General features: G+C 33.3%; 3 protein-coding genes across 8 annotated transcripts; 2 read left to right on the forward strand and 1 right to left on the reverse strand.

Annotated features, from left to right (window-relative positions):
• The first annotated feature begins 5,239 nt into the window (after positions 1 to 5,239).
• TMT1 (monosaccharide-sensing protein 2-like) lies at positions 5,240 to 11,683 on the forward strand. 2 transcript variants are annotated; one of them, NM_001293761.2, is made up of 6 exons: positions 5,240 to 5,722; positions 7,192 to 7,330; positions 7,526 to 8,092; positions 8,714 to 9,621; positions 10,095 to 10,282; positions 10,815 to 11,683. In NM_001293761.2, exons 2-6 carry the CDS (start codon positions 7,252 to 7,254, stop codon positions 11,248 to 11,250), a joined length of 2,178 nt encoding a protein of 725 aa, NP_001280690.1. In that variant the 5' UTR covers positions 5,240 to 5,722; positions 7,192 to 7,251; the 3' UTR covers positions 11,251 to 11,683. The 2 variants fall into 2 exon arrangements, with proteins under 2 accessions (NP_001280690.1, XP_025885576.1); XM_026029791.2 differs by lacking the exon at positions 5,240 to 5,722 and adding an exon at positions 6,566 to 6,762 and having other exon boundaries at positions 10,815 to 11,676.
• Positions 11,684 to 12,353: 670 nt separating this feature from the next.
• LOC101261690 (uncharacterized) lies at positions 12,354 to 23,436 on the forward strand. 5 transcript variants are annotated; one of them, XR_740308.4, is made up of 7 exons: positions 12,377 to 12,608; positions 18,129 to 18,189; positions 18,305 to 18,440; positions 18,562 to 18,886; positions 19,681 to 19,809; positions 19,901 to 20,561; positions 20,721 to 23,436. XR_740308.4 is itself a non-coding variant. In XM_004234456.5 (6 exons), exons 1-6 carry the CDS (start codon positions 12,494 to 12,496, stop codon positions 20,350 to 20,352), a joined length of 1,218 nt encoding a protein of 405 aa, XP_004234504.1. In that variant the 5' UTR covers positions 12,354 to 12,493; the 3' UTR covers positions 20,353 to 20,695. The 5 variants fall into 5 exon arrangements, 2 of the variants coding, with proteins under 2 accessions (XP_004234504.1, XP_010317675.1); XR_740309.4 differs by having other exon boundaries at positions 20,730 to 23,436; XR_011220347.1 differs by having other exon boundaries at positions 12,395 to 12,608; positions 18,129 to 18,202.
• On the reverse strand, positions 22,508 to 23,388 carry LOC101262287 (RING-H2 finger protein ATL8). Its single transcript, XM_004234457.5, has one exon. The coding sequence runs from the start codon at positions 23,386 to 23,388 to the stop codon at positions 22,852 to 22,854; it is 537 nt and encodes a 178-aa protein (XP_004234505.1). The 3' UTR covers positions 22,508 to 22,851.
• Positions 23,437 to 24,317: the final 881 nt, after the last annotated feature.

Here is a 24,317-nt window from a genome sequence, read left to right on the forward strand (position 1 = left end):
ACTCTAAAAAAGGTAATTTTATAAAGAAGAAACATGTTATAAAAATAATTATTGTTCTTGTAGCTAAAACTTAATATAAAGGTTAAATATAATACAATAATTTTTTTATTGTTAATTTGTTACGGTGAAATGATATTATATAAATATATTGGTACAAAATATTTTTGACTGTACAAATAAATGACTCAATCTAATATTTTAAAATTTTATTCAACAAATTAAAAAATAAATATTCATTTTATCACAATCTAAATTATTTAATTTTAAAATTCAAAATAATAACAGATCCATTGACATAATAAACCATTATCAAATTAGTACCCTTTTTTTTTTAATTTTCTTGACATGATGTGATGTTAATGTAGATTTTATTTGTCAACATCCTTTTAGAAGATCTGTAAGTTTTGTTTCTTTTCGAAGACATTTTTTTCGTTTTAAAATACTTGTTATAATTTTTTTAGAGTTAAATAATATAATTTTTAATTAAAATTTTATTATATTAACATGAGGAATTTATTGTATTTTTTATGTACTTTTTAAATATGAAAATTTTTAATTTGTAGAATATCAAATTAATTTAATTAAGCTATAAAAATTAATTAAATTGATTCACAAAAAGTAATATATGATAACAATTTTAAAACGGAGAAAATACTTAATTTTCATATGAAGTTCATATTTCAATTGTCTTATGTCCAGCAAAATCAATTTTTTTATGAGTTCTGAAACATGTAATGCTTTATTTATTCTTGTATATTATGTTTTTCGATAAAAATAAAAAGCGAAACTTATGTTACTAAATTTTATGGGAAAATATATAAGTATCCTCTCAATTTATGTCCAGAATTTCAGAGACACACTTATATTATACTAAGATCTTATTACCCCTGAACTTATTTTATAAATAATTTTCTACCCTTTTTCTGTCTATATGGCACTAACTTGAAAAAAAATGTCAACACACGCTAGACCCACAAGAATGTCACGTAGATCGAAAAGAGGTAAAAGATTATTTATAAAATAAATTCAAGAAAGTAATAAAACTTTAATATAATACAAATATATCTTTGATATTTCATACATAAATTAAGAAAATACTCATATATTTTTCTGAATTTTATCAAATTTATAATACAATAATACCCTACCTCCACCCCCCACTCACCCTACTAAAGACTTCATATGATTCTTGAGAGGGGCAAAAAGGTTAATGGGACAACAAGGGGAGCATTGATTTCATCAATTAATAGGGAACTTTTTTGGTCATAATTCAACAAACAATTCCCAACAAACAAAAATATTTTCCAAAAATACTTTATGATTAAAAGAAATGATTTGAGGTGATTTTCAGGAAAAAAAAATAATTGTTTAATATAAAGCGCTAAAAAATAACTCTATGTGTTGAAATTAATTTATAGATAAATGTTTGTAATTAGATAAGTAAAAAGATTTGATTATTATTCCCTCAATTTCAAATTAATTAAATTATTGAGGTATTTCATATTTTTTAAGAAAAAAAGATTAAGATATAAATTCAACATAACTTTTCATTTTTATCCTTATTAATCATTGTCAAACTTATGATAAAAAATAGTTTTAACACTAACTAATGAGGATGAAATTGATAATATATTTTTAAAATAATGCTGAAAATTATACAATTAAGTTAATTTGAAAACTGAAATATGTCTCGAACAATTCAATTTATATGAAATGGAAGGAGTACAAAATTTGGATTCAAATTTCAATACCATTAATTAAGTTTAAGTCTCAATTTAGTTAAGTTAGAAACTTATTGGGTAATGTTATATTTAATAAAGGGAAAATAAACAAGTACCCCCCAGCCTATGTTCGAAATCCGAGAGACACACTTATATTATACTAAAGTCCTATTACTCCCCTGAACTTATGTTATAACTAATTTTCTACCTACGTGACACTAACTTGAAAAAAAAAGTTAACCAGCGTTGGACCCACAAGATAGTGTCACGTAGACCGAAAAAGGTAGAAAATTATTAATAAAATAAGTTCAGGAGAGTAATAGTACCTTAATATAGTATAAGTATGTCTCTGAGATTTTAGACATAGGTTGAGGGTTACTTGTGCATTATCTCTTTAATCAATATAAAGTAACTTATGATAAGCTAGTAACATATACTCCTTTATCCAACAATACTTGTATAATGTTCACTTTTTACAGTTTTTTAAGATATTTACAAATAGAAATATAATTATGGGAAGTGGCCAGAAAATTTAGTCATAAAATTTTTAAAATTATAATATTTTTTTAATTTAAAAATAAACTTTTTTTGAGTCAAAAGGCATTAAAGTTAAAATGGTAAACATGTTTAAAAAGGTAAAATAACATAAATAAAATATCATTCTGGCCAAATTCGGCCAATTTTTTTTCCTTTCACTATATCACCCATGAAATATAATAAATATAATGTCTTGAAAAATGTACTCTTTCTTTCAACAACAGTTATCTACTATTGACTTGACACATCCCTTAAACTATAAATATAAGAATAATTTTACTATATCACTCTTTCAGTATAATAAATACAATGTCTTGACAAATGTCATAAAAATGGACTACAATTAATGATAAGGGGAAATTAGAAAATAAGTGTAAATTTATTCATGAATTCATAAAGTGGACAAGTATTGTTGGACACTTACTTTTAGTATAGTGGACAAGTATGTTGGGCGGAGGAAGTAATAAGAAAATAACAATAATTAATGATAAGGGTAAATTAGTAAATATAAAATTATTCATTTTAATTTTATAAAGTGGACAAATATTGTTGAACATTCTAAAATAATACAATGAACAACTATTTTTGGACGGAGTGAATGTATATACTAGTATTAGTAGTTAATAAACACATATTTAGGAAATGATGAACAACCCTGATAAAATGGACAGGGAGTAGAGGTTTATTTTGAAAATATATATTTCAAAAATTATAAGGTTGCTTCTTCGTTAATCGGAAGTCTCGAATTGAGGAAACATATGTTGCTAGTGCATGACTTCATTACAATTTCGTCACAGATATTATCAGGTAAAAATTGTGAATGACACTCTCAAACCTCCTTAAGAAAATATAATAGTGAAAAAAATTAAATTTATTTTTATTCTATTTGAAATTGCTTCATTTTATCGTCTATTATAATTTTGACCTAATCTTTTTTCCGCGAATAGAAAAAGTTTCTTTTTGTCCATGACCCTTTGCAAAGCACCAATTTTAGAATAATTTTAAATTATACTCAAAATTTGAAAGAGGTAAATTTTGATTTTGTTCTTGAATAATTTGAATATGTGAAGGTCCTCGAAAATCCTCTTTAAACAAAGATAAATATAAAAGAATATGCTAATAATTCAATGCACATGAGCAAATTTGAATCTTTACCATGTGACTATTTAGTACTAAAACACAAAACCATGAAGGTTTGTGATTCTGCGAACGATATAAATTCTATTATTCTCAAATTTTTGAAATGAAATTATGTTAAATATATCAATATTTTTATTGCTTAGTCAAAATTTGTAAAGGTAAATTCTAATTTATTTATTTTTTCAAAAATAATACATACATAAAGTTTAACTCATTTATGACGATTGATTTTTTTAATATATAACAAAGACAAATATGAATATATATGCTAAAAAATCTATGTGCATTAGCAAATTTTATTTTTTTTCGCGTAAGATTACAGTGAGTATATTGATAATATTATTTGTTTAAATAATAATGATAATTTGAGAGGATATATTTTAATTTTTTCTTTGAAGAATTTGAATACATGAAGTCCAGATGTCCAACTCATTTAAGGACTGAAGATCCTTTTATAACAAAGAGAAATACAAAATAATATCCTAAAATTTTTATGTAAATTAGCAAATTTAAATTTTTTCCGTGTAAGATTACACCGAATATGTTGATAAATTATTGTTTAAACAGTAATGAAAAATTGAGAGGATAAATTTTTATTTTTGCCTTGGAGAATTTGATACATAAAATTTAAATGTCCAACCCATTTAAGACAGAAGATCCTTAGATAACAAAGAACAAACACGAAAGGATATTCTAAGAATTTCATGTACATTAGAAAATTTAAATCTTTTCCACGTAAAATTACACCAAATATGTTGATAATGTTACTGTTTAAACAATAATGAAAATTTAAGAGGATAAATTTTGATTCTTTTTCTTGAAGAATTTGAATACGTGAACTCTAGATGTCCAACTCGTCCAAAGACTAAAGATCTTTTTATAACAAAGATAAATACGAAAAGATATCCAAAAAATCTCATGTAAATTAGCAAATTTATTTTTTTTTCGTGTAAGATTACACTAAATATTTGATAATGTTATTGTTTAAACTATAATGAAATTTTGAGAGGTTAATTTTTTTTTGTGTCTGAAAGAATTTGAATACATAAAGTTCAAATGTCCAACTCATTTAAGACCGAAGATCCTTATATAACAAAGACAAATACGAAAGAATATCCTAAAAATTCCTTGTACATTAACGAATTTAAATATTTCCACATAAGATTACACTAAATATGTTGATTATGTTACTGTTTTTAAACAATAACGAAAATTTGAGAGGATAAATTCTGATTCTTTATTCCGAAGAATTTGAATAGGTGAAGTCTAGATGTCCCACTCATTCAAGACAAAAAATCCTTTTATAACAAAGAAAAATATGAAAGTATATCCTTAAAGATTCCATGTAAATTAGCAAATTTAATTTTTTTCTGTATAAAATTACACTGAATATGTTGATAATGTTATTGTTTAAACAATAACGAAAATTTGAGAAGATAAATTTTAATTCTTTTTCTCATAGAATTTGAATACGTGAAGTTCAGATGCCCAGCTCATTTAAAATCGAAAATCCTTGTATAACAAAGACAAATATGAAAGGATCTCCCAAAAAAATTTCCATGTAAATTAGCAAATTTGAATCTTTCCGTGTAAATTAGACTAAATATATTAATAACATTATTGTTTAAACCATAATAAAAATTAAAGAAGATAATTTTTTTTTCCTCGAAAAATTTAAATACTAAAGTCTAGATGTCCAAACTCCTTTTAAGACGAAAGATCCTTGTGTAACAAAGACAAATACGAAAGGATATCCTAAAAATTCAATGTACACTAGCAAATTTGAATCTTTTCTTAGTGTACTTTTAAAAACATCAAATAGAGTAAACTTTTTTCCCCCTAATATTGTCTAAATGGCTCCAAATCAAGATTTGAAGTAAAATATAGGTAATATGGGAAGTGATGTGTGCTAAGAATAGAAAAGAAATATTACAGATCCTCACTGTCATGTCTACTCACCAAAATTCTGAATCTTTCCAAAAGATAGTATGATATAATAATGAATTATGGCTATGGAAACAGATCAGCTAAGCACGTTCCTTGGTCACATCACACATTATCAGCCCCTTTTGAACTGGTTTTAAGATCCCATCTCTTTTATCATATGGTGTCTTATTCAAAAGTCTGTCATTTTACTCAGTTTTAATAAAACCCCATTTACTTGCCCTTTCAATAGAGCAATTGGGGTTTTCTTAAAGATACTTTCTTTGAATGTTTCTATACTCATTGTCTCTATATAAAGTTTCAATCTTTCATGTGGATTTTGCAAGATTGGCCAGTTCTTGTAGCCATTAACTGATTCTTGTTCTCTCTGTTTCTCTCAGGTATCTTGAATTCTGCTTTTGCCATTCTTGTCTTTTATGCCTGCTACATTAATGTTTACTCACTTTTGGGGTTTGTCATGTGGGGTTTATATATAAAGTTTGAGTCTTTCATGTGGAATTTAGCAAGATTTTTCTAGTTGTGGTAGTATTTTAACTGTTTCTCTGTTTCTCCCAGGTATCTTGATTCTGCTTTTGCTATTCGTATCTTGAATTCTGCTTTTGCCATTCTTCCCTTTTTGTGCTTGCTACATTAGTATTTGCTCAGTGTTAACAAACCCCATTTTCTTGTCCTTTGAGAATTGCAATAGCAAATGGGGTTTTCTTAAAGTTTCTTTCTTTGAATGTTTCCATACCCATTGTTTCTATATAAAGTTGCAGTCTTTCTTGAAGTTTTAAGCTTTACATGTGGAATTTAGCCAGATTTTCCAGTTCTGTTTATTTCTGTGTTTTTGCTTGGTATCTTGATTCTGCTTTTGCCATTCTTTTCTGTTTCATCATTTCTTAAATCTGTTATTGGATTAGTTGTCTTTGTTAGTTTAAAAGTATCATTTTGGTATGAGGCTGTGACGTTTCGTTCATTCATATCCAGTTGAGTAATGTAGTTTATTGTTTGGTTTCTAATCCGATGTCCGGTACCTACATTGGGGCCCTACAAAATCCGGATTTGCGCGGGAAGTCTCACATTGGGAGTAAAGCCCTCCCTTATAAAAGTAACTTTGTACCCCTCAGGGCTGGATTTCGAGTGATGTAATTAGATCTACTCTTAAGGGTTTGTTGGGTCTTTTAAAGGCATACCTCTGTTTTCTTTACACAATTCGGGTCCCCTTAAAAGTTCTTTTCTTTGAATGTTCCAGACCAATTGTCTCTTTATAAAGTTTCTGTCTTTCATTACATTTTAAGCTAATACATGTGGAATTAATTAAGAATTTCCAGTTCTGATACCCTTTAATTGTTTCTGTATCTGTATCTTGAATTCTGCTTTTGCCATTCTTTTTTCGAAGTTCCCTAATCTGTTCTTGGATTAGTTGTCTTTTGCTAATGTAAGAGAATCATATTGCAATGAGGCTGTGACATTTCCTTTCTTCCATATGCTGTTAGAGTAATGTAGTTAGATCTGTTAATCTTACTCTTAAGGGTCTATTTGCAGATTCATGACTACGCGCTGTACATATGCTTTTAGGTTTTTTCTCGATCGAAGTATATAATTTCTTGAATCTTTATGGAAGGGGGTTTCAAAAGTTTATCAGTTCGGTTTTATGGTTGCAAATGTAGCACAGGAAACTTATGGTAGTCTTAAGTTTGGATCTTTCTGTTTGTTCTTGTTCTTATTCAGGAACATGACCGTGTGTTTTGCATTGACTGTTTATATTAATCATGTTGATATGCTGCGATTATGCTTCTATATATACACAGGGCATAGCGGTGTTTCTCAAGATTCAGTCTAATCTACTATCATGTCCTGATGACAGGTGTTCCAATTAGGAGAAGTTGAAAATTCAACATAAAATCAAGAATCTGATTTATTAACGATGAGAGGAGCTGTGCTAATTGCACTTGCTGCTGCCATTGGCAACATGTTGCAAGGATGGGACAATGCGACGATAGCAGGTTTTACCTCAGTCCATTCTTGTTCTTTGATTTGCACATACAGAACTTCAGCTCTTTTGAAATGCTGGAAATATTAAAAAGCTTGGCATAGTTTTTACTCACAAATCTTCAACTTGTTCTTTTCAAATGAATTTCTTGTTGAAGCACAACTTAAACAGTATCTTATTGAAAGAAAATGTATCTAATATGTTTCAGGATCTGTTCTTTACATCAAGAAGGAATTTAATTTACAAACACAGCCAACCATGGAAGGGCTAATTGTTGCGATGTCTCTAATTGGAGCGACAGTGATCACGACATTCTCGGGACCTGTATCGGACATGCTTGGGAGACGTCCAATGCTTATAATTTCATCAGTACTTTATTTCCTCAGTGGATTAGTGATGTTATGGGCTCCAAATGTTTATGTGTTGCTTTTAGCAAGGCTCTTAGATGGATTTGGAATTGGTCTTGCGGTGACACTTGTTCCTGTCTATATATCCGAGACTGCCCCACCAGAAATAAGAGGGCAATTGAATACATTTCCACAGTTCACCGGTTCCCTTGGAATGTTTTTGTCATACTGCATGGTTTTTGGAATGTCACTGACACAAGCACCAAGTTGGAGGTTAATGCTTGGGGTTCTATCAATTCCTTCTCTTGCTTACTTCTTTCTTGCATTGTTTTACTTGCCTGAATCTCCAAGGTGGCTGGTCAGTAAAGGTCGAATGAAGGAGGCTAAACAAGTTTTACAGAGACTACGTGGCAGGGAAGATGTCTCAGGTTTGTCTCGTGGTTCCTTTCTTTGTTCACAATTAGCTCATCTCTTTGTTGTATGAGAAAATATATTTGCTCCTCAGAATAGTTTTAACAGCCAAATGAGCTAACTCTGTGATCACCTTGGTTTTTGTGTAAACAGCAATGTTTCTTTGAATGGCCTATTTCACTAGAACCAACTATGCATAAGTTGTTTTGAAGCCTTACTTATCAGATTATATGTTGGTTGTCAAATCTTTTTTTGTTCATTAGCATCTATTTGTTGACAAATATACATATTTCCACTGCTCCCCGAGCTTTGGTCTAGTGGTAAGAGGCAAGTGTGATGTAAGGGTTAGGTGGATGTCATGATTTCAAACTTCACGGCAGACAAAAGACTGGTATTTTAAGTGGAGAAGTTTATTATTCATCAAGTTTCATACACATACACCAACAACACTCGGGATCTCTCGGTTGTAAAAAAAAATTGTGTACATTATTTCCATTGAATTATTGCAACATTTTTCTTTTAAGTTTGTTCTTAAGTTCAGGTTACACCTTTTCATACTTGAAGTTAATTATCTATCATTTGGTATTAACACTCTAGACCAGGATTCTTATGTCTAATGGAATTTTTTCAACCTACAGGTGAAATGGCATTGTTGATGGAAGGTTTAGGTGTTGGAGGTGAAGTATCTATAGAAGAGTATATAATTGGTCCGGACAATGAACTTGCTGACAACCATGATGAGAAAGATCAGATCAAGTTATATGGAGCTGAAGAGGGTCTTTCATGGATAGCAAAACCTGTCACTGGACAAAGTACTCTAGGCCTGGTCTCCCGTCATGGGAGTATGGCAAACCAAAGCATGCCTCTTATGGATCCGTTGGTTACTCTGTTTGGCAGTGTTCATGAGAAGATGCCGGAGATGGGAAGCATGCGAAGCATGCTCTTTTCTAATGTTGGCAGCATGTTCAATATCACAGAGAATCAAGGAAAAACTGATAATTGGGATGAAGAAAGCCAAAAGGATGAGGAAAATCATATGTCTGATGGTTCTGGGGCAGAATCTGATGATAATCTGAGAAGCCCGCTGCTCTCACGTCAAGGTACAAATGCAGAAGGAAATATGGGACCTCCAACATCGTTAAGCATGAGGCAAGGCAGCAATTTCATGCAGGCAAATGGTGTCGGTGAGCAAGCCAGCATGGGTATTGGTGGTGGTTGGCAGCTAGCATACAGAAAAGATGAGAAAAAGGAGGGAGCACTCAAAAGGATCTATTTACATGAAGAAGGAGGCAGTGGATCACGACGGGGGTCCATTATTTCTCTTCCAGGAGATGCTCATGCAGATCAAGCTGAGTTCATTCATGCTGCTGCTTTAGTGAGTCAGTCTGTTCTTCGTGCTGAGAGCGTCTTGGGTCAACAGTCTATAGAAGAAGCAATCGAGACACAATCTGAAACTGTTACAAAGAAGTCAGTCTGGAAAGCACTTCTTGAGCCAGGAGTCAAGCATGCACTGATTGTTGGAGTTGGACTCCAAATACTTCAGCAGGTAAAAGTTGTTCTATGAACTTGCTGTTTGGCCTTGATAATTTAATGAGGTTCCGGCTTAGTGACATCTGTTAGATGGTGGTCTACTTATGTGGACTTGGGCAGTCCTCCCCGATCCATTTCTTTACAACATCTAAATTGTCATTCTTTTGAAGACTAGAAATCTTTGAAGTTAAAGCAATCCTACCTTACAAATCGGAAAAGCAACTTACTTCCCATTTGGTTAAGATAAATCATCAGCCAGTTGTAAGTACATAGAAAACTAAGATCATGAGCAGGTTCTCCTGCATGACTATGTCAAACAAAACAGTTATAGTTCATTAGTTATTCTACTCGACAAAATAACTTCATTAGTTTTCTTACCTTCATATGTTGTGTTTAATATTAACTCCCTTTTGTCACCTTATCTTGCATATGAACTAGACTATTTACTTTCAATCCAGCTACTGATTTGCTTTGGTGGTCCTTGTACAGTTTTCCGGAATCAACGGGGTTCTTTATTACACTCCTCAAATTCTTGAACAAGCAGGCGTTGGAGTTCTCCTATCGAATATGGGCATTGGTTCAGACTCTGCGTCTTTCCTCATAAGTGCTGTTACAACTTTGTTAATGCTTCCCACCATTGGTGTTGCAATGAGATTAATGGACTTGGCTGGCAGAAGGTATTCATGATTCTATTAATTGTATAGTTTATGAAACTATGAAAATGATAACATATCAACCCTTGCTCAACCGTCTACTCATCGTACACCATAGTTATCTCCTGAGCAGATCAGCTTTTGTTACTAAATCAATCTGGAGGATCTAGCGTTTGAGGTTGAGTTAGGCCTAAGATCCGTTCTTTTCATGACTAAATCTTTGAATTTCAAACAATTCTACCCTTACAAATAGGAAAAGCAAATTACTTCCCATTTAGTTAAGATAAATCATCAGGGGAGTAAGTTAGTTCACGAGATCAGGATTGTTCGGAGCTTCATAATGATAATAATCAACTATCAATCCTCTCAACTACTACGGGACACTTCATGATAAACTTATTGATCACGACTTTTGTTCAATTAATACTTGGACTTTGACCATGTTGAAGTTGAGTGAACTGTATATATGAGAGTATCTAAATCTTTTAGAAGCATGCATTTTTAACTCTTCTGACTTTCCGTCTAAGAGAAGTTTTACTGTCTGTTTATTCTCCAGGTGGCTTTTGCTGGCTACATTGCCCGTCTTGTTATCGTCACTTATTGTACTAGTCCTTGGCAATGTTATTAACATGGGTGAGGTCATGCATGCTGTGATCTCCACCGCTAGTGTTGTGGTATACTTCTGCACCTTTGTTATGGGCTTTGGTCCAATCCCAAATATCCTCTGCTCTGAGATATTTCCCACCAGCGTTCGTGGAATCTGTATTGCTATATGTGCTCTTACTTTTTGGATCGGAGACATCATTGTCACCTACTCGCTCCCTGTCATGCTCAACTCCATTGGACTTGGAGGTGTCTTCGCCATCTATGCTGTCGTGTGTGCTGTGGCTTGGGTATTCGTTTTCTTGAAAGTTCCTGAAACAAAGGGCATGCCCCTTGAAGTCATTACAGAGTTCTTCGCCGTTGGAGCTAAGAAAGCTGCCACAGAATAAGTTACCTAAACTACAGATTTGATAAACTTACTGTTTTCTTTCCCTGAATATGAGGTCTGGTCCACACAATGCATCCAACTGTATTTTTTTTCGTGACGCGAAGCAAATCATGTAAGACCTACAGAAAAATGTTGGTGATTTCCCAGAAGGAAGTAAAGTAATCAGTTAACAAGATTGTAGCAATGGACTCATCTCTTTCATAGTTTCAAGATTTTGATGTCAGTTTGTAATAGCACCATCTAATGTTTAAGTTTTGAACATTTTATTGATATACTTGCTTATTCCCCGTTCTTTATAATCTATGTAGGCGGTTTTTCGCAATATTTGAAGTTGGAAAAAGTAATTGGAACTTATTAGTATATTTTACGTAGATACTTGAACTATGACATGTTTTAATTAAGTATGTGAACATATTGTTAGCTCAAATTTTGGAGAAGTTTTTGTAGGTGTCGTTCATTACTTCCTTTAATCACTTAAAATATGTCACCTTCTTTAACTATTTTCTCAGTCCCAATGTCAAAAACTGCGAAAAGTACTAAAAGTTATAATTTTGCACATATCAATATGGTGAAAAAAAAATAAATACATAAAGATGTAAAACCACATATATTATACTAAAAAGGACAACTCGAGCGTTTTCACGGCGAACACGATAGAGACTAACTTTACTGTTGCTCCAACACTCCCTTCTATATATGTAAGTGATTTATTGAAATTATAATTTATATTTTAATTTGACCATAATTAACACTTTGTTTGGATGGTTGTTACTCATTTTGTGTTGTATTACATTGTTGGTTTAAATACAATGTTTGGTTTGATTGTTATTTAACTTCTGTGGTACCTTAAATTCATCGCTAGGTAACGATGAACAAACCTATTTATATAACGATCAATTTGGCGTGATTGCATCATTTCCTTAATAATTTTTTTTTATATTTATTATTTCATAATCATATTTATCATTTATCCTACTTTTTCATTATATCTCTACCTCGTATCTTTCTTTTCTAGTAAATTTATCATTTTAATTATGAATATATGACATTTCGTAACGATAAAAAATAATATAATATAACATAGATACATTATAAAGTAATAGTAGGGAAAGAAGTATAAGTAGTTTTTCTTATATATAAATATTGATTTGGTAAAATATTTTGAGAGTAAAAAAAAAGCTCAACAGATTCCTCTCTTCTCCAAAGCATTGCATTACATCAACTGTAGTGAAGGAAGGAAGGTAATGGATCATCAACAGGAGCAGGATCCTCCAACATTCAACAGTAAATCACTTGAGAAGAAGCCAGGAATTCTCTTTATTGGATCTCCCAATGTCGGCAAACGCGCCCTTATCTCTCGTAAGTTCTCGATGCTCTATTTATTTGGACAGATTAGACACAGATGATGATTCATATACATCTCTTTTTCTCCGGGTGTGTATTTGTGTTTAATTGGGGTAATCCCAATTTGGGTCGAGTTCAACTTTGTTTAACAGTCTAAGGAAATGGAAATTGGGACAGTTTTATGTAAAACCCTGTTATATTTGTGTTTAATTGGGGTAGATCCAATTTGGATCGAGTTCAGATTTGTTAAAATTTCTTTAAGGAAATGGAAAGTGGGACAATTTTATAGGAATACTGTTGTATTTGTGTTTAATTGTGGTAGTTCCAATTTGGATCGAGTTAAACGTTCTTGTGTAACATAATGGAAACTCGGAATTGCGAATTGAGAGGAGAGAATAACAACCCCATGTTTCCTTTGCTGCTATTAGTAGTTAGTTGAATAGAATGAAATGCAACTCAGTATAAGTGGAATGTATACTGATGATTCATGTGGGTGACCTAACTAATTTGACATTGAGATGTTGATTGATGCATAAATTTGTAATCTTTTGTGTGAATTTGTGTTTAATTGGGGTAATCCAAATTTGGGTCTAGTTCGACTTTATTTAACAGTCTAAGGAAATGGAAATTCTGAATATTTTATATGAGTCCTGTTGTATATATGTTAAATTGGGGTAGTTCCAACTTGGGCTGAGTTCAACTTTGTTGTAACAGTCCAAGGATATGGAAAACTGGGATAATTTTTCTGGATTTTCTATTAATTTATCAAATCAAAATTAAAACTGAGTGGAGAAAATGACAAACTAATTAACTAACTGCAGAATAGAAATCACCATTGTCGTCGACCTCTTAATCTGCAGAAATAGAAGAAAGGAGGATTGATGATTGAGAGAATAGAAGAGAGGAGTAGAAGGAAGGAACATATAAAGAAGGAAATTACCAACTTCATTAGTCTTTTCTTAGAATCCATTGATTATATTCTAACCAAATTTGGATCTTAGCCCTCAATCAGCTCTTAATCTGGATCATATGTATTTCTGGAAATGTAGCTCTGGTATAATCAAAATCTTACCATGTAGCATCCTCCGCAGGCAAGTTAGACCATTGTACCACGATCTTAACAGCAGCAGCATTGCACCTCTTAGCTAGCTGCCTCCTTAATATAATTAGTGGCTTAAACTAAGAACTGGCATCTTCTCTAACTCGATTGACAACCTTCTTCAATAAGGATACATGAAATGTTGGATGCGTCTTGGAATTAGCCAGTAGTTCCAGCTTGTAGGCCATCTTCCCTATTCTTTCCAACATCTTGTAGGGACCACAAAATTTGTTACTGAGTTCTGAACGCCGCTGACATCTGTTTGTATAGTTGTAGTTTGATGAAAACTAGGTCTCCAACTTGGAATTATCTCTAATTTGTTATTATCAGCATAGGATTTCATTCTATCCCGAGCCTAAGTAACTGTTGCATCTGTTTTTTCATCACCCAATCTTCAGCTGGTTGGACTGTGGAATCAAGATCAGGAGTAACAGATAACTGAGGAGGGGGGTAACCAGACAGAGCTTCGAATGGAGTACTCTTGTCGTGAGGCTGCAAGGTAGTTGGTATTGTACCACCCTTCGTCCTAAATGAGCCTAACTGAGCTACTGTTTCCACTGAGTAGGCCTATTATAAGTCATGCATGTCATCAAGTAAGTCTGAATGCATCTTTTGACCCTTTCTGTCTGTCCATAAGGTTGGGGGGGGGGGGGTAGGAAGTGCTAAATAGGAACTGAGGACGCACCAATTTGAAGGTAACAGAGGGAAAATGTAAGGCGAATCGAATACTTCAACTGTACCCTTGGTCTTTTCCTTTTAAATTTTAAAAGAAGCTACTAAAGGAATGCTAGTCAAACAGAAAATGAGATGATGAGCTGGACCAAGTTGTGAAAATTCATTGGTGGTGGGTGGTTACCGTGCTAGGTAGAGAATGTTTGGTTATGAATTGATTCATTGAGAATAACTCACTCCACACCCTTCTGTTGAATTATCTAGTATGAATCTTATTTCTGATGTAAAATGGAACTGTCTAAAGTTAGTGAAGTAAGTCACTTAAGATGGAGCTAATTCTCAATTCGTGTTCATAATGCCAACTAAAAGTTGCCCTGAAGAGTCAAGAGGGCCAAATCGTAGAGCATCCAAGGGTATGCTCTAGTGGTAAATGAAGTAGGAGGAAAATATAAGGTTTCAAGTTTTAGTTTTTTTTGAAACTGGTAAGATTGTATTCTTCAGCATTAAGGGCATGCTGGTCACCACCAAAAATTGTAGGTACAAGCTTCCTATCGAATCTACAATCTGGTCTGTGTCTACTATACACAACTTTTTACACCAAAAAAGTAAGGATACTATACAATTCCATTTGACCTTGTGAACGGAATTGGATCTATTTTCAAAACATTTACCGTTCCTTTTCTTCCAAACTGACCACCATATACATGATGGTATTAACCTCCACCATCTCCTTTGGCTCTTGCTGCCTCCTCTCCTTACCCAGCTCTTTAACAACTCTGATGTATGTTTCAAGTCTTAGTGCACAGAGTTACCGGTACTTGGAATAGTCGTGTTCTATGTTAGTTGACTCAGACACTACTGTCATAAAAAAGAAAAGAGGTCATACTATTAAATTTTTCTTTGAGATTTTAGGATAAAATAAGATTCCCCTTTTGCCTTAATAGGACTCATACCACATTTGCACTGCCTAAGATTGCATGTTGAATTTAGGCCCTTATTTTTGACCTGTTCATTTCGGCAGCGTCCATGCCAAATGGGGTCTTTTGCTAACTTTTCTAGGAGATTTTTGTTACAATGTAAAGATTCCATACTTGCCCTCCTAAGACTCATAACACATTTTCCCTCACAAGTGAGTTTGTGAGCCCTTATTTTGTATGGGACAAATACTGGAACTAGGATAATAATATCTCCCAACAGTTTGAACTGAAATATTGAAATGGAATTTGGGCCGAGTTGGAAATTGGAAATTTGGGTCGATTTTCACCGAAACATAGTAGTGTGCTTAGGTGTATTTTCTACTTCATTCAATAAATTACTTGGTTCAAAATGCATCCACTAAGTAGTTAATGATTTAGAAAGTCTTCATTAATTAATTGTTCAAGTCCAAAAGACACCATTATTGATGCAAGTTGCTAAATTAATGTCCAGAGAATTTCAAAATTTCTAGAAACAACTAGAGGATTGTTGGAATAAGTGTTTCAATAAATTCGAAACAACGTATTTGATAAAAGACTCTTTCTATATTGAAAGAATCTGAAAAGATCTGTAAGTTTTATTTACTAAATATGTTCTTTTTTTTTTTGCAAATACATCTTGACATACTAAATTCATGAAGTTATTCATTACTGAGTACTAATTAATTGAAGTCTTTCAATAATTACTTATCTTATGCATAATGCTTATATTTCTTTGAGACTGCAAGTACTTCTACTACTTTTCTCTTGAAAATATTTGAGAGACATTAATCAAAAGGTGAAATCACCGATTGCCAAGGAAGATTTAAAGCCTGTTTGGGTTAGCTGATGTGCATCAAGTGCTGAATTCATTTTGATTGCTGAAACTGATGTGTTTGTATAGATATGTTGAAGCTGATCATAAGCCGTTAGTGTGTTTTGTAAAATAGTTGTTAATAAGCAGTTTTGTGTACTGAGATATCCTTAAAGCTATTTAAAAAAATAGTCTAAAATTATCTTTACATAACATGGATGAATGAAAGAAACAAAATAGAGCGATAGTTGTAAGTTATGTTTGATAAGAGTATGTTGAAGATTGCAAAAATTTTTAGGGATAAAGTCATAAAAGATTTGGTCAAACCAAAAGTGCTTGTAAGCTGGAAAACCATTGGTTAGGGTGTGACCAATTTATGGCTTTAGGCTTATAAGAACTTCTGATGTTTATCAAACACATAGGTAAGGTAAAAAGTGCTTATAAGCTACTTGGACCAACTTATAAGCTTTAGCTAAACACCCTCTTAGTTTAAATCCTTAAAAATACTAAGTCCTGCCAATAATTTATAATACTAGTGTCAGATATATACTATATATAAAACGCAAACTGGAGTTCATGTAATATATATATATATATATATATATATATATATATATGAATTAAGAGGATGAAATAAAACATTTTAAAGTTAGCAGCTGCAGTAGAACAGACCTGTTTTACAAGAATATTTTAAGATATTTAGATAATAATTTCATTAGATGTCATGATTTTTTCATTTTTTTTATCATTCTCAAAAAAATCCTGACATCTAATGAAAAAATTATCACAATCAATTGTAAGTTTCCAACCACCTTGGCCTGAGTCAACCAACAGAAAGGAAAAAAGAAATGAAACATTTCCGACTTTGCAAGTTTTTATCATACAAGACAAGTTTGATGTGCGTCCAAATTTGTTCCTTGTAAAGCTTCTTCCCAAGTTCTCATTTTGATTGATGCATATGTGGAACTTACCTTTAGATCTAGTAGTGTGCTTCTCTAATAAGTTATCCATGTTCTACTTGAAATGTATTCGTGATCTGTAACAGATACCAGGCGCCTCTAACTTCATCAGAGAAACATGTTACATTTGTTTTTATAATTTGTCCTGTAAGTATAGTATACTTTATTTTGTTTTGGTCAAGTCCCTTTGGGTTTTCCTGGAATTATCTTGCTTTAGTTCTTTTGATTTATCTCAACACCAGGAGAATTAAAAAGGATCACGTGTAAATCCTCTTTTAATGTCCCATTCCTTTCTTGGTTGTGAGTCAGGAAGAATTTCGGCGTTCATTTTTTAATGTGTTAACAATGCTGTTATTTGGCTCGGGTACTCTGACCAAGTCTGCTGTATCTGTGCCATATTTAGAATAAAAATAATGGGTTGAAAGTTAAGATACTGCAAAAGTATATTTTATTCATAGTACTTGTACAATATTTATAGGAGAACAAGTAAAGACCAATTAAACTAATCAATCCCTAATTCTTGGGAAATCCTTGAATCAAGGGTTTTCCTTTAAACTATTTTCCTAGAATAATATATTCTAATCCTATATTTACACAAATCTGCCAGCTTTATTTGTGGATCAGATTATAATCAAATCTGCCAACTCAACGGTGGAGCAGATTTTGACTAGAATGACAAAAAGTCCCACATCGGTGGTTAATGAGATGGGTGGACTCCTTATAAGGCTTGGGCAATCTCCTCCCTTTCGAGCTAGCTTTTGGGGTGTGAGTTAGGCCTAAAACCTAATTTCACATGGTATCAGAGCAGGGCCTGTCTCACCCGATGTTGGGTCCCCCAAAAATCAGGGTCCCATATCGGTGGTTAATGAGATGGGTGAACTCCTTATAAGGCTTGGACAATTCTCCTCCCTTTGAGCTAGCTTTTGGGGTGTGAGTTAAACCTAAAACCTAATTTAACATGGGTTAATGACCTTATTTGTGGATGTGAATTTAATCTATTTTACATAGCCTGATAAACTTCAACTTTTTGGCGTGCAGGACTACTTTCAGTAGATTCTGAAGATGCATTTGAATCATCTTCTAACATCCTATCATATCCGTAAGTTGACAAAGTATATCCCCTCCCCTTTAATTAGTTATATTGTTGCAAAAAATTCTCTTATATCTAGAACTTCCTTTCTATGTTATCATTATGCATCATCGTTGTTGATCAGGTGGGCAATCAACACCAAGTATTATAATGCTGATGTTTCTGTTTGGATGGCCCATCTTCATGAGGACTTCTCCATTGGAGCCCTGCCAGCATATGATCAGCTTGTTGCATTGGTGATGGTCTTTGACGTTACTGATGTAAGCCAGACCCTTTTTCCCTATTTGTTTCATTTCCTACTCTACAAAAGCTTCTGTTATCTACGAGACTATAGACTGTACTTCAGAAATCTGATGACTTCTCTTCTGCTACCATCTGCAGCTCTCATCTTTTGTTGCGCTTAAAGATTTTGTCTCCCGCACTGACATCCTCAAGTTTGAGATTTTGTTATGCATTGGCAACAAAGTGGACCTTCTTCCTGGTCATTCGGCTCATGTTGAATACAGGCAGCTCCTGTTGAAAAGTGCAGACTCCTCTGGTAGCCCTTATTCAGAAATGGATTCTGGAATTTCTGAAACAGAAGGAAGCAGTCTACTAGGAGATGATGACTCATCATTTGATGCTAAAAGGTCCTACTTGGAATGGTGCCTCGAACACAGCATAGAATATGTAGAAGCCTGTGCATCAAATGCTGAATTTGACAAATGTATGTCTTAGTTTTTGTTATGATATTTCTGTCCTTCTTTGTCACAACTTTCCTTATTCCCGGTTTTTCAATATCCTCTTTTTTTTAATTAGAAGATAAAATTCTTTTGCTGCATCACTTATATACAGAAGCAAAAGAGTGAAAGGAAGAGAACTGAGATGGTTAAGGTTATCTATTTCGCTTCTTGATTCATATAAGTCTAAGGGGAGTGTCTGAAGGTTCCCAGTAGAGAATTTTATTTCTTTTAGTCCCAGTTATTTTACTGTGCCACCATTGATGAGATTTGTGGCAGCTCTAATCATTGTCTATACACTGTAGGTTGTCATAGTGTAGTTCCCAATGGAGTCTTTTGTCACTCCAAGGTTGTCGGTTGGTATTATCTATATGCAGAAAGATACTTACTCACATGTCCCTGGATATGCCTTTGTAATAATCTGTATATTGGCAATCTATGGTAATTGCAAATGGGAGTAAATCTGAAATGTAGCTGAATTATGCCCAATAGTTCACTCACTGACCCTAAATGCCGACATTAGTATGATTCATGATACACCACATGTTGTGATATCAGTTACTGCAGAGCTTTGGGATCTGATGCCCCATTATGGCATGCCTGCTCCATTTTGCAGCCAATTATGGTTCATAACTTTTGTGTCTGCTTTTTATTGTATGCATGAGCTGGTTCTAGTTTGTCTTTTCAATGATGCTTAAGCCGAAATGGGAGAGTTCTTACCCCTTTTTTAACTTTTACCTTTTGGATTACAGTAATGAAATTAAGAATCTTTTTATGGCAGGTCTTTCTATGGATGGTGATTCTCAGGGCGCTGAACGGCTCTTTGGGGCACTTTCAGCTTATATGTGGCCTGGAATGATCTTGAAGTCTGGTGATAAGATTACTGAACCTTCATTACCTGAACATCAAGGTTTTACAATATCTGGTCAATGATGAAATATATCTTTTTCTTTTTTGAGGGTCTATTCAGTTGACATAACGTTTTTATTTCCACTTTTCAGAGTTGTCAGATGAAGAATCTGATTATGAACTTGAATATGAAATCTTATCTGCTGGCTCGGCTGATCCCTGGGATGACACAGATGTAGGATGGGTATCTGCAGATGCTACTGTTGTAACCACTGGAACCGAGGGATCAGTTCCTAATGGAAAAACCGAAATCAGGTTAATTAGAGGAGAAATGCAACCCTCATCTTCTACATCTCAATTGGAAGGAGAAAGTGACAGAAAAGAACTGCCCAGAGCGGATGCAGATGATGGTGATTCAGAGGATGATAAAGGAACAACATATGATTTTGAGAATTTGGAACAGTTAATGTCCGAGATTGGGAATGTCCGAGACAGCTTAAGGTTAATGCCAGACTTCCAAAGGAGGGAAATGGCTGCAAATTTGGCAATGAAAATGGCTGCCATGTTTGGTGATAGCAGTGGAGATGAAGGAGGATTGGAATGATAGGAGAAGCCCTTTAAAGTCGATGATCACGAATGCCTCAGTTTCACTTCTTGTAGAGCTGATCATAGACTAAAGGAATCTCATAAGCACATTGTGCATTCATGTCAAGTGATATCGACAAGATATTTTATCAAAGATATCTGCTTTAAAATTTACGGATCTAATTGTGTTTATGATGCAAACGCAGCAGTATTTACAAGTCCTAACAGGTGATTGGTGATGATATAAATGATTTTAGCTTGTTCAGGCTTCTACAGAAGTTCTTTAGATTTCCCTGGCAGTAGCAGTTTTGTGTAATGCTAGCTAGAGTAATATATAATGTTATGAGAATCAGTTATCGTTATATTTTGAACTTCTGATTATGTTAGGAGAATCAGGTGTCTTCTCTTGTTGACACACCCAAGAACAAACACAGCGGTTCTGACTTCTGAGGCTGGTGGTACTTTCAAGTCCACTATTGCTTTCACATCATGTAGATGGCTTGGACATTTCAAGAATGGTCCTCGCAGAGAGGTTTGGCCTTGAGGGACACGATATTCTGATGCAAGAAACAGGTACTACGCTGCTTCTTGCCTCAACTTAAGTTTTCCATGCCTGCTTTTATACAAACTCATGAGTACTTTACATGCATTGTTATCACTTAACAATTGTTAGATAGAACACATTCGAATTATCAGACTAGTCAGGTAAACTAGTGTAGTTTTGTGTTAAACATCGAGTGTAGGTAAGTTTTTCCAATGGTCTCTGGTGTTGTGTGGAGTTCAAAACAAGAACCATGATTATGAATAGGGTATGCGTCACTCATTTCTATCTTGCACGTTGCTATAGATACGTACTTTCTGCAACAGTTTTCTGTTTTGGAAGCTGTGAAACTGCCATTAGTTGATGAAGGTTTAAAAGTGATGAGGAAGCCATGAAAAGAAGCTTTAGTGCAGGTCTTATTCACCCTGATAATAGGGTGGAACTGATATATCTTCTTCACTTTTTCCATCTTATCTCCTATCCCTTTTTACACATGGAATGTCTTCTACTTGTTCTAGTGATTACTTTGCAATATTAGGATTGTCAAACTACCCGGTAGAGCCGAATTTGGGCGGGTCAAAATAGATCGAGTTAATGACCTACCCAAAAGTTACTTCGACTGAAATGAGCTAAACAATGGATTATAACTCAATGGCTCAACCCCATTCAACTCTTACTGAATTTTAATTAATTTGTTCAAGTAAAATGGCCACTTTGTGCACCTCGACTTAGTGCCTGTTTGGTTTGACTTATTTTAGGTGCTTTTAAGCTTAAATAGTTTTTAAGCAGTTATGAAGTTTTTGGGTAAAGTTAAAAAGTACTCATAAGCACTTATGTTAAAGCCAAAATAATAAAAATAATCTAAACAGTAATAAGTTAGAAATTCTAACTTAACGCTTCATAAGCCAAAAGCCAATCCAAACAGGCCCTAATTCCACTGGGTATTTGCCACCTCCAACGCAACAAATATGAACTTGAGATTTAATGATTTTCAACTTACTTCATTGAGCATTAGGTCATATCTTTGGGTAAAACTATCTCGTCTTTGTTACGACCATATATAACATATTATATCAAATAAAAAAAAATGTTACATTTTTTTAATAAGATTTTTATGAGTCTATTTGAGCTAGATATAAATCATATGTTTAGATTGGACCAGTTAAAATGAACTGAATTAATTCTGTATTTGATTAATAACGGAAATTATGTTTTCAAGGACTAATTTTGTTATTGAGAACTATGCTTGTTGATTTCTTACAACTCACCTAACCCAAGTTTAATAAAGAATTAACTATTGACATTAACAAATATAGAGTATCCATATTTAGTTGCCTTTTACCCAATTTGTGATTTTTTATAACATAAATGATAGTATTTGTGTTAAATGGGTTTCTTCTCTATCTATACATATCCCTTTCAAAATCGTAAATTTTAATTTTTGACACTCTAAAAGCGAGAGCAAACTACCTATATTTAAGCGAAGAAGATAAAGGAATAATAAGCTTATTATTTAGTAAATTTTATATCGCGTATTATAAGTCATTCCACTAGAATAGAAATAAACTACCTATATACAACATCATCCTCTAATAACTATTATTGCAGATCGCAAATATTTATCGAATCAATATTCGCAACATTAGACTAAAAAATATTTCTTTTAGTCATTTTCATTTATGCTAGAATGAAAATAAAATAAAAATAGATACATAAAACAAAAATGAAAATGATTTTTTTTTTAGAAAAAAAAAAAAAACTCAATATTCTTCGTTCCCCTCCAACAGCCATAATTTCATTTTTGTCACTTTCTAACACTCCCATCATAATCACAAGGAAAGTATGCCTTATCCCTCGACCTCATGCGGGGCCCATTTCCATCACCGGAAAATAACAACACCGTTACCAATTTACACTTACCACGATGCTCCGGCCGGCCACTTTTTCATATTAACCTCGTTTACCGTAAGTTGTAGACTAAACCGCCGTTAAAATTTGACCTCCGTCGGAGGCTTCGCCGGAAATTGCAGGAACTTCCCCGCACTTCCGGCACCGAGCACGAGCAACTACGAGAATCTGCCGGCAGGAAGGGCACGACGAGTTCGTCAAAAGCCACGTGTCCACACACTGGAGGTGAAACCGATGGCCACAATTCGGCAACACTCGAATTTCATCTCCCTCTACATACTCCACCAGACAAATCGCGCACTCCGCCGCAAACGGCAGCTCACCGCTCGACGGATCATACTTGAATTTCGGCAAATACTTGAGAACTTTCTTCTTCAATCCTTTATTCTTCACCGGCGGTGGATTTTCCGGCGGGTCCCTCCGGAGCCAAGTACAACGAGCTACTACGATGAGTCCAGAAACACAGATTACTGCACAGAGTAAAGCAGCAAGTATAACAATGAAGTCGGACTCCGCTGCCGTGGCTGACGGTGGCTCCGCTTCTTCCGCCGCCGGCGAAGTGGAGGAGGCGTTCGAAGTTAGCAGAAATCTAAACCGGCGAGTCATAGTTTAGAAAGAGATAGTAATAATTGAGGTGTTAGGGTTTTCAATTTCATAAAAAAGGTTGAAATGTCTGTATATATATGTTGAGTATTTGGACTGTTTTGAAACTAAAAGTTAGTTAGATAGGGTGAATATTGTCCAAAATCATATAAGAATTAAATAGTTAAATGATAGTTTGTTACGAATTTCGTTAAAAGCATTTAAAATGCTACTATCTTCGTTTAAAAAAGAATATTTCTAATTTTTTTTAGCCTGTTTAAAAAAGAACGAATCTTTTTCTTTTTTGGTAACACTTTAATTTTAATTTTTTACGTGACATATTTAAGGCCACAAAATTAAAGGGCATTTTGATACGTTTAACATAATTTTAATTTAGAACTACAAGATTAAAAAATCTTCTTTCTTTTCTTAAATTCCGTTTTAAGTTAAACTAGGTCATTATTTTTTAAATGAAGGGACTAATATAAGTAGGGTGCTCGAGTGGATGCACGTTTAAAGCTGAATATCATATAAGCATATTTTATTTTTCTTTCTTCGTGAGACGATGTTGAGCGTCTTATTGTTATGAGTAAGGTAAGGTATATTTTTTTCCTTTCATAAAGAATGTTTAATTTGATTAGATATGAAGTTTAAGAAAATAAAAAAAAAATTTGATCATGTGATTTTAAATTAAAGTTATATCAAACATACAAAATTATCTTTTAATTTTGTGGTTTTAAACATGTCATAAGAACAGTTGTTACAAAAAAATAAAAAAATGAAAGAAGTTATTTTTTTAAAATAGATTAAAGAGGAAAAAGTGTTATTCTTTTTTTAATGGAGAAAATAAGTTAAAGTTGAAGTTAATAAAAAAAAATGAATGAGTCTGATTTTGTTATCATATAAAGAAAGTGAATATTATGCCAGATTTAAGAATGTCTAATTTGATTAGA

Source organism: Solanum lycopersicum, chromosome 3, assembly GCF_036512215.1.
Source record: "Solanum lycopersicum chromosome 3, SLM_r2.1".
In the NCBI taxonomy this organism is placed as follows: Eukaryota; Viridiplantae; Streptophyta; class Magnoliopsida; order Solanales; family Solanaceae; genus Solanum; species Solanum lycopersicum.

Coding starts and splice junctions, on each gene's coding strand:
- TMT1 (NM_001293761.2), top strand. CDS start 7,252: ATGAGAGGAGCTGTGCTAATTGCACTTGCTGCTGCCATTGGCAACATG. Junction 8,093..8,713: donor TGGCAGGGAAGATGTCTCAG/GTTTGTCTCGTG, acceptor TTCAACCTACAG/GTGAAATGGCATTGTTGATG. Junction 9,622..10,094: donor GACTCCAAATACTTCAGCAG/GTAAAAGTTGTT, acceptor GTCCTTGTACAG/TTTTCCGGAATCAACGGGGT.
- LOC101261690 (XM_004234456.5), top strand. CDS start 12,494: ATGGATCATCAACAGGAGCAGGATCCTCCAACATTCAACAGTAAATCA. Junction 12,609..18,128: donor CAAACGCGCCCTTATCTCTC/GTAAGTTCTCGA, acceptor TTTGGCGTGCAG/GACTACTTTCAGTAGATTCT. Junction 18,190..18,304: donor TCTAACATCCTATCATATCC/GTAAGTTGACAA, acceptor GTTGTTGATCAG/GTGGGCAATCAACACCAAGT.
- LOC101262287 (XM_004234457.5), bottom strand. CDS start 23,388: ATGACTCGCCGGTTTAGATTTCTGCTAACTTCGAACGCCTCCTCCACT.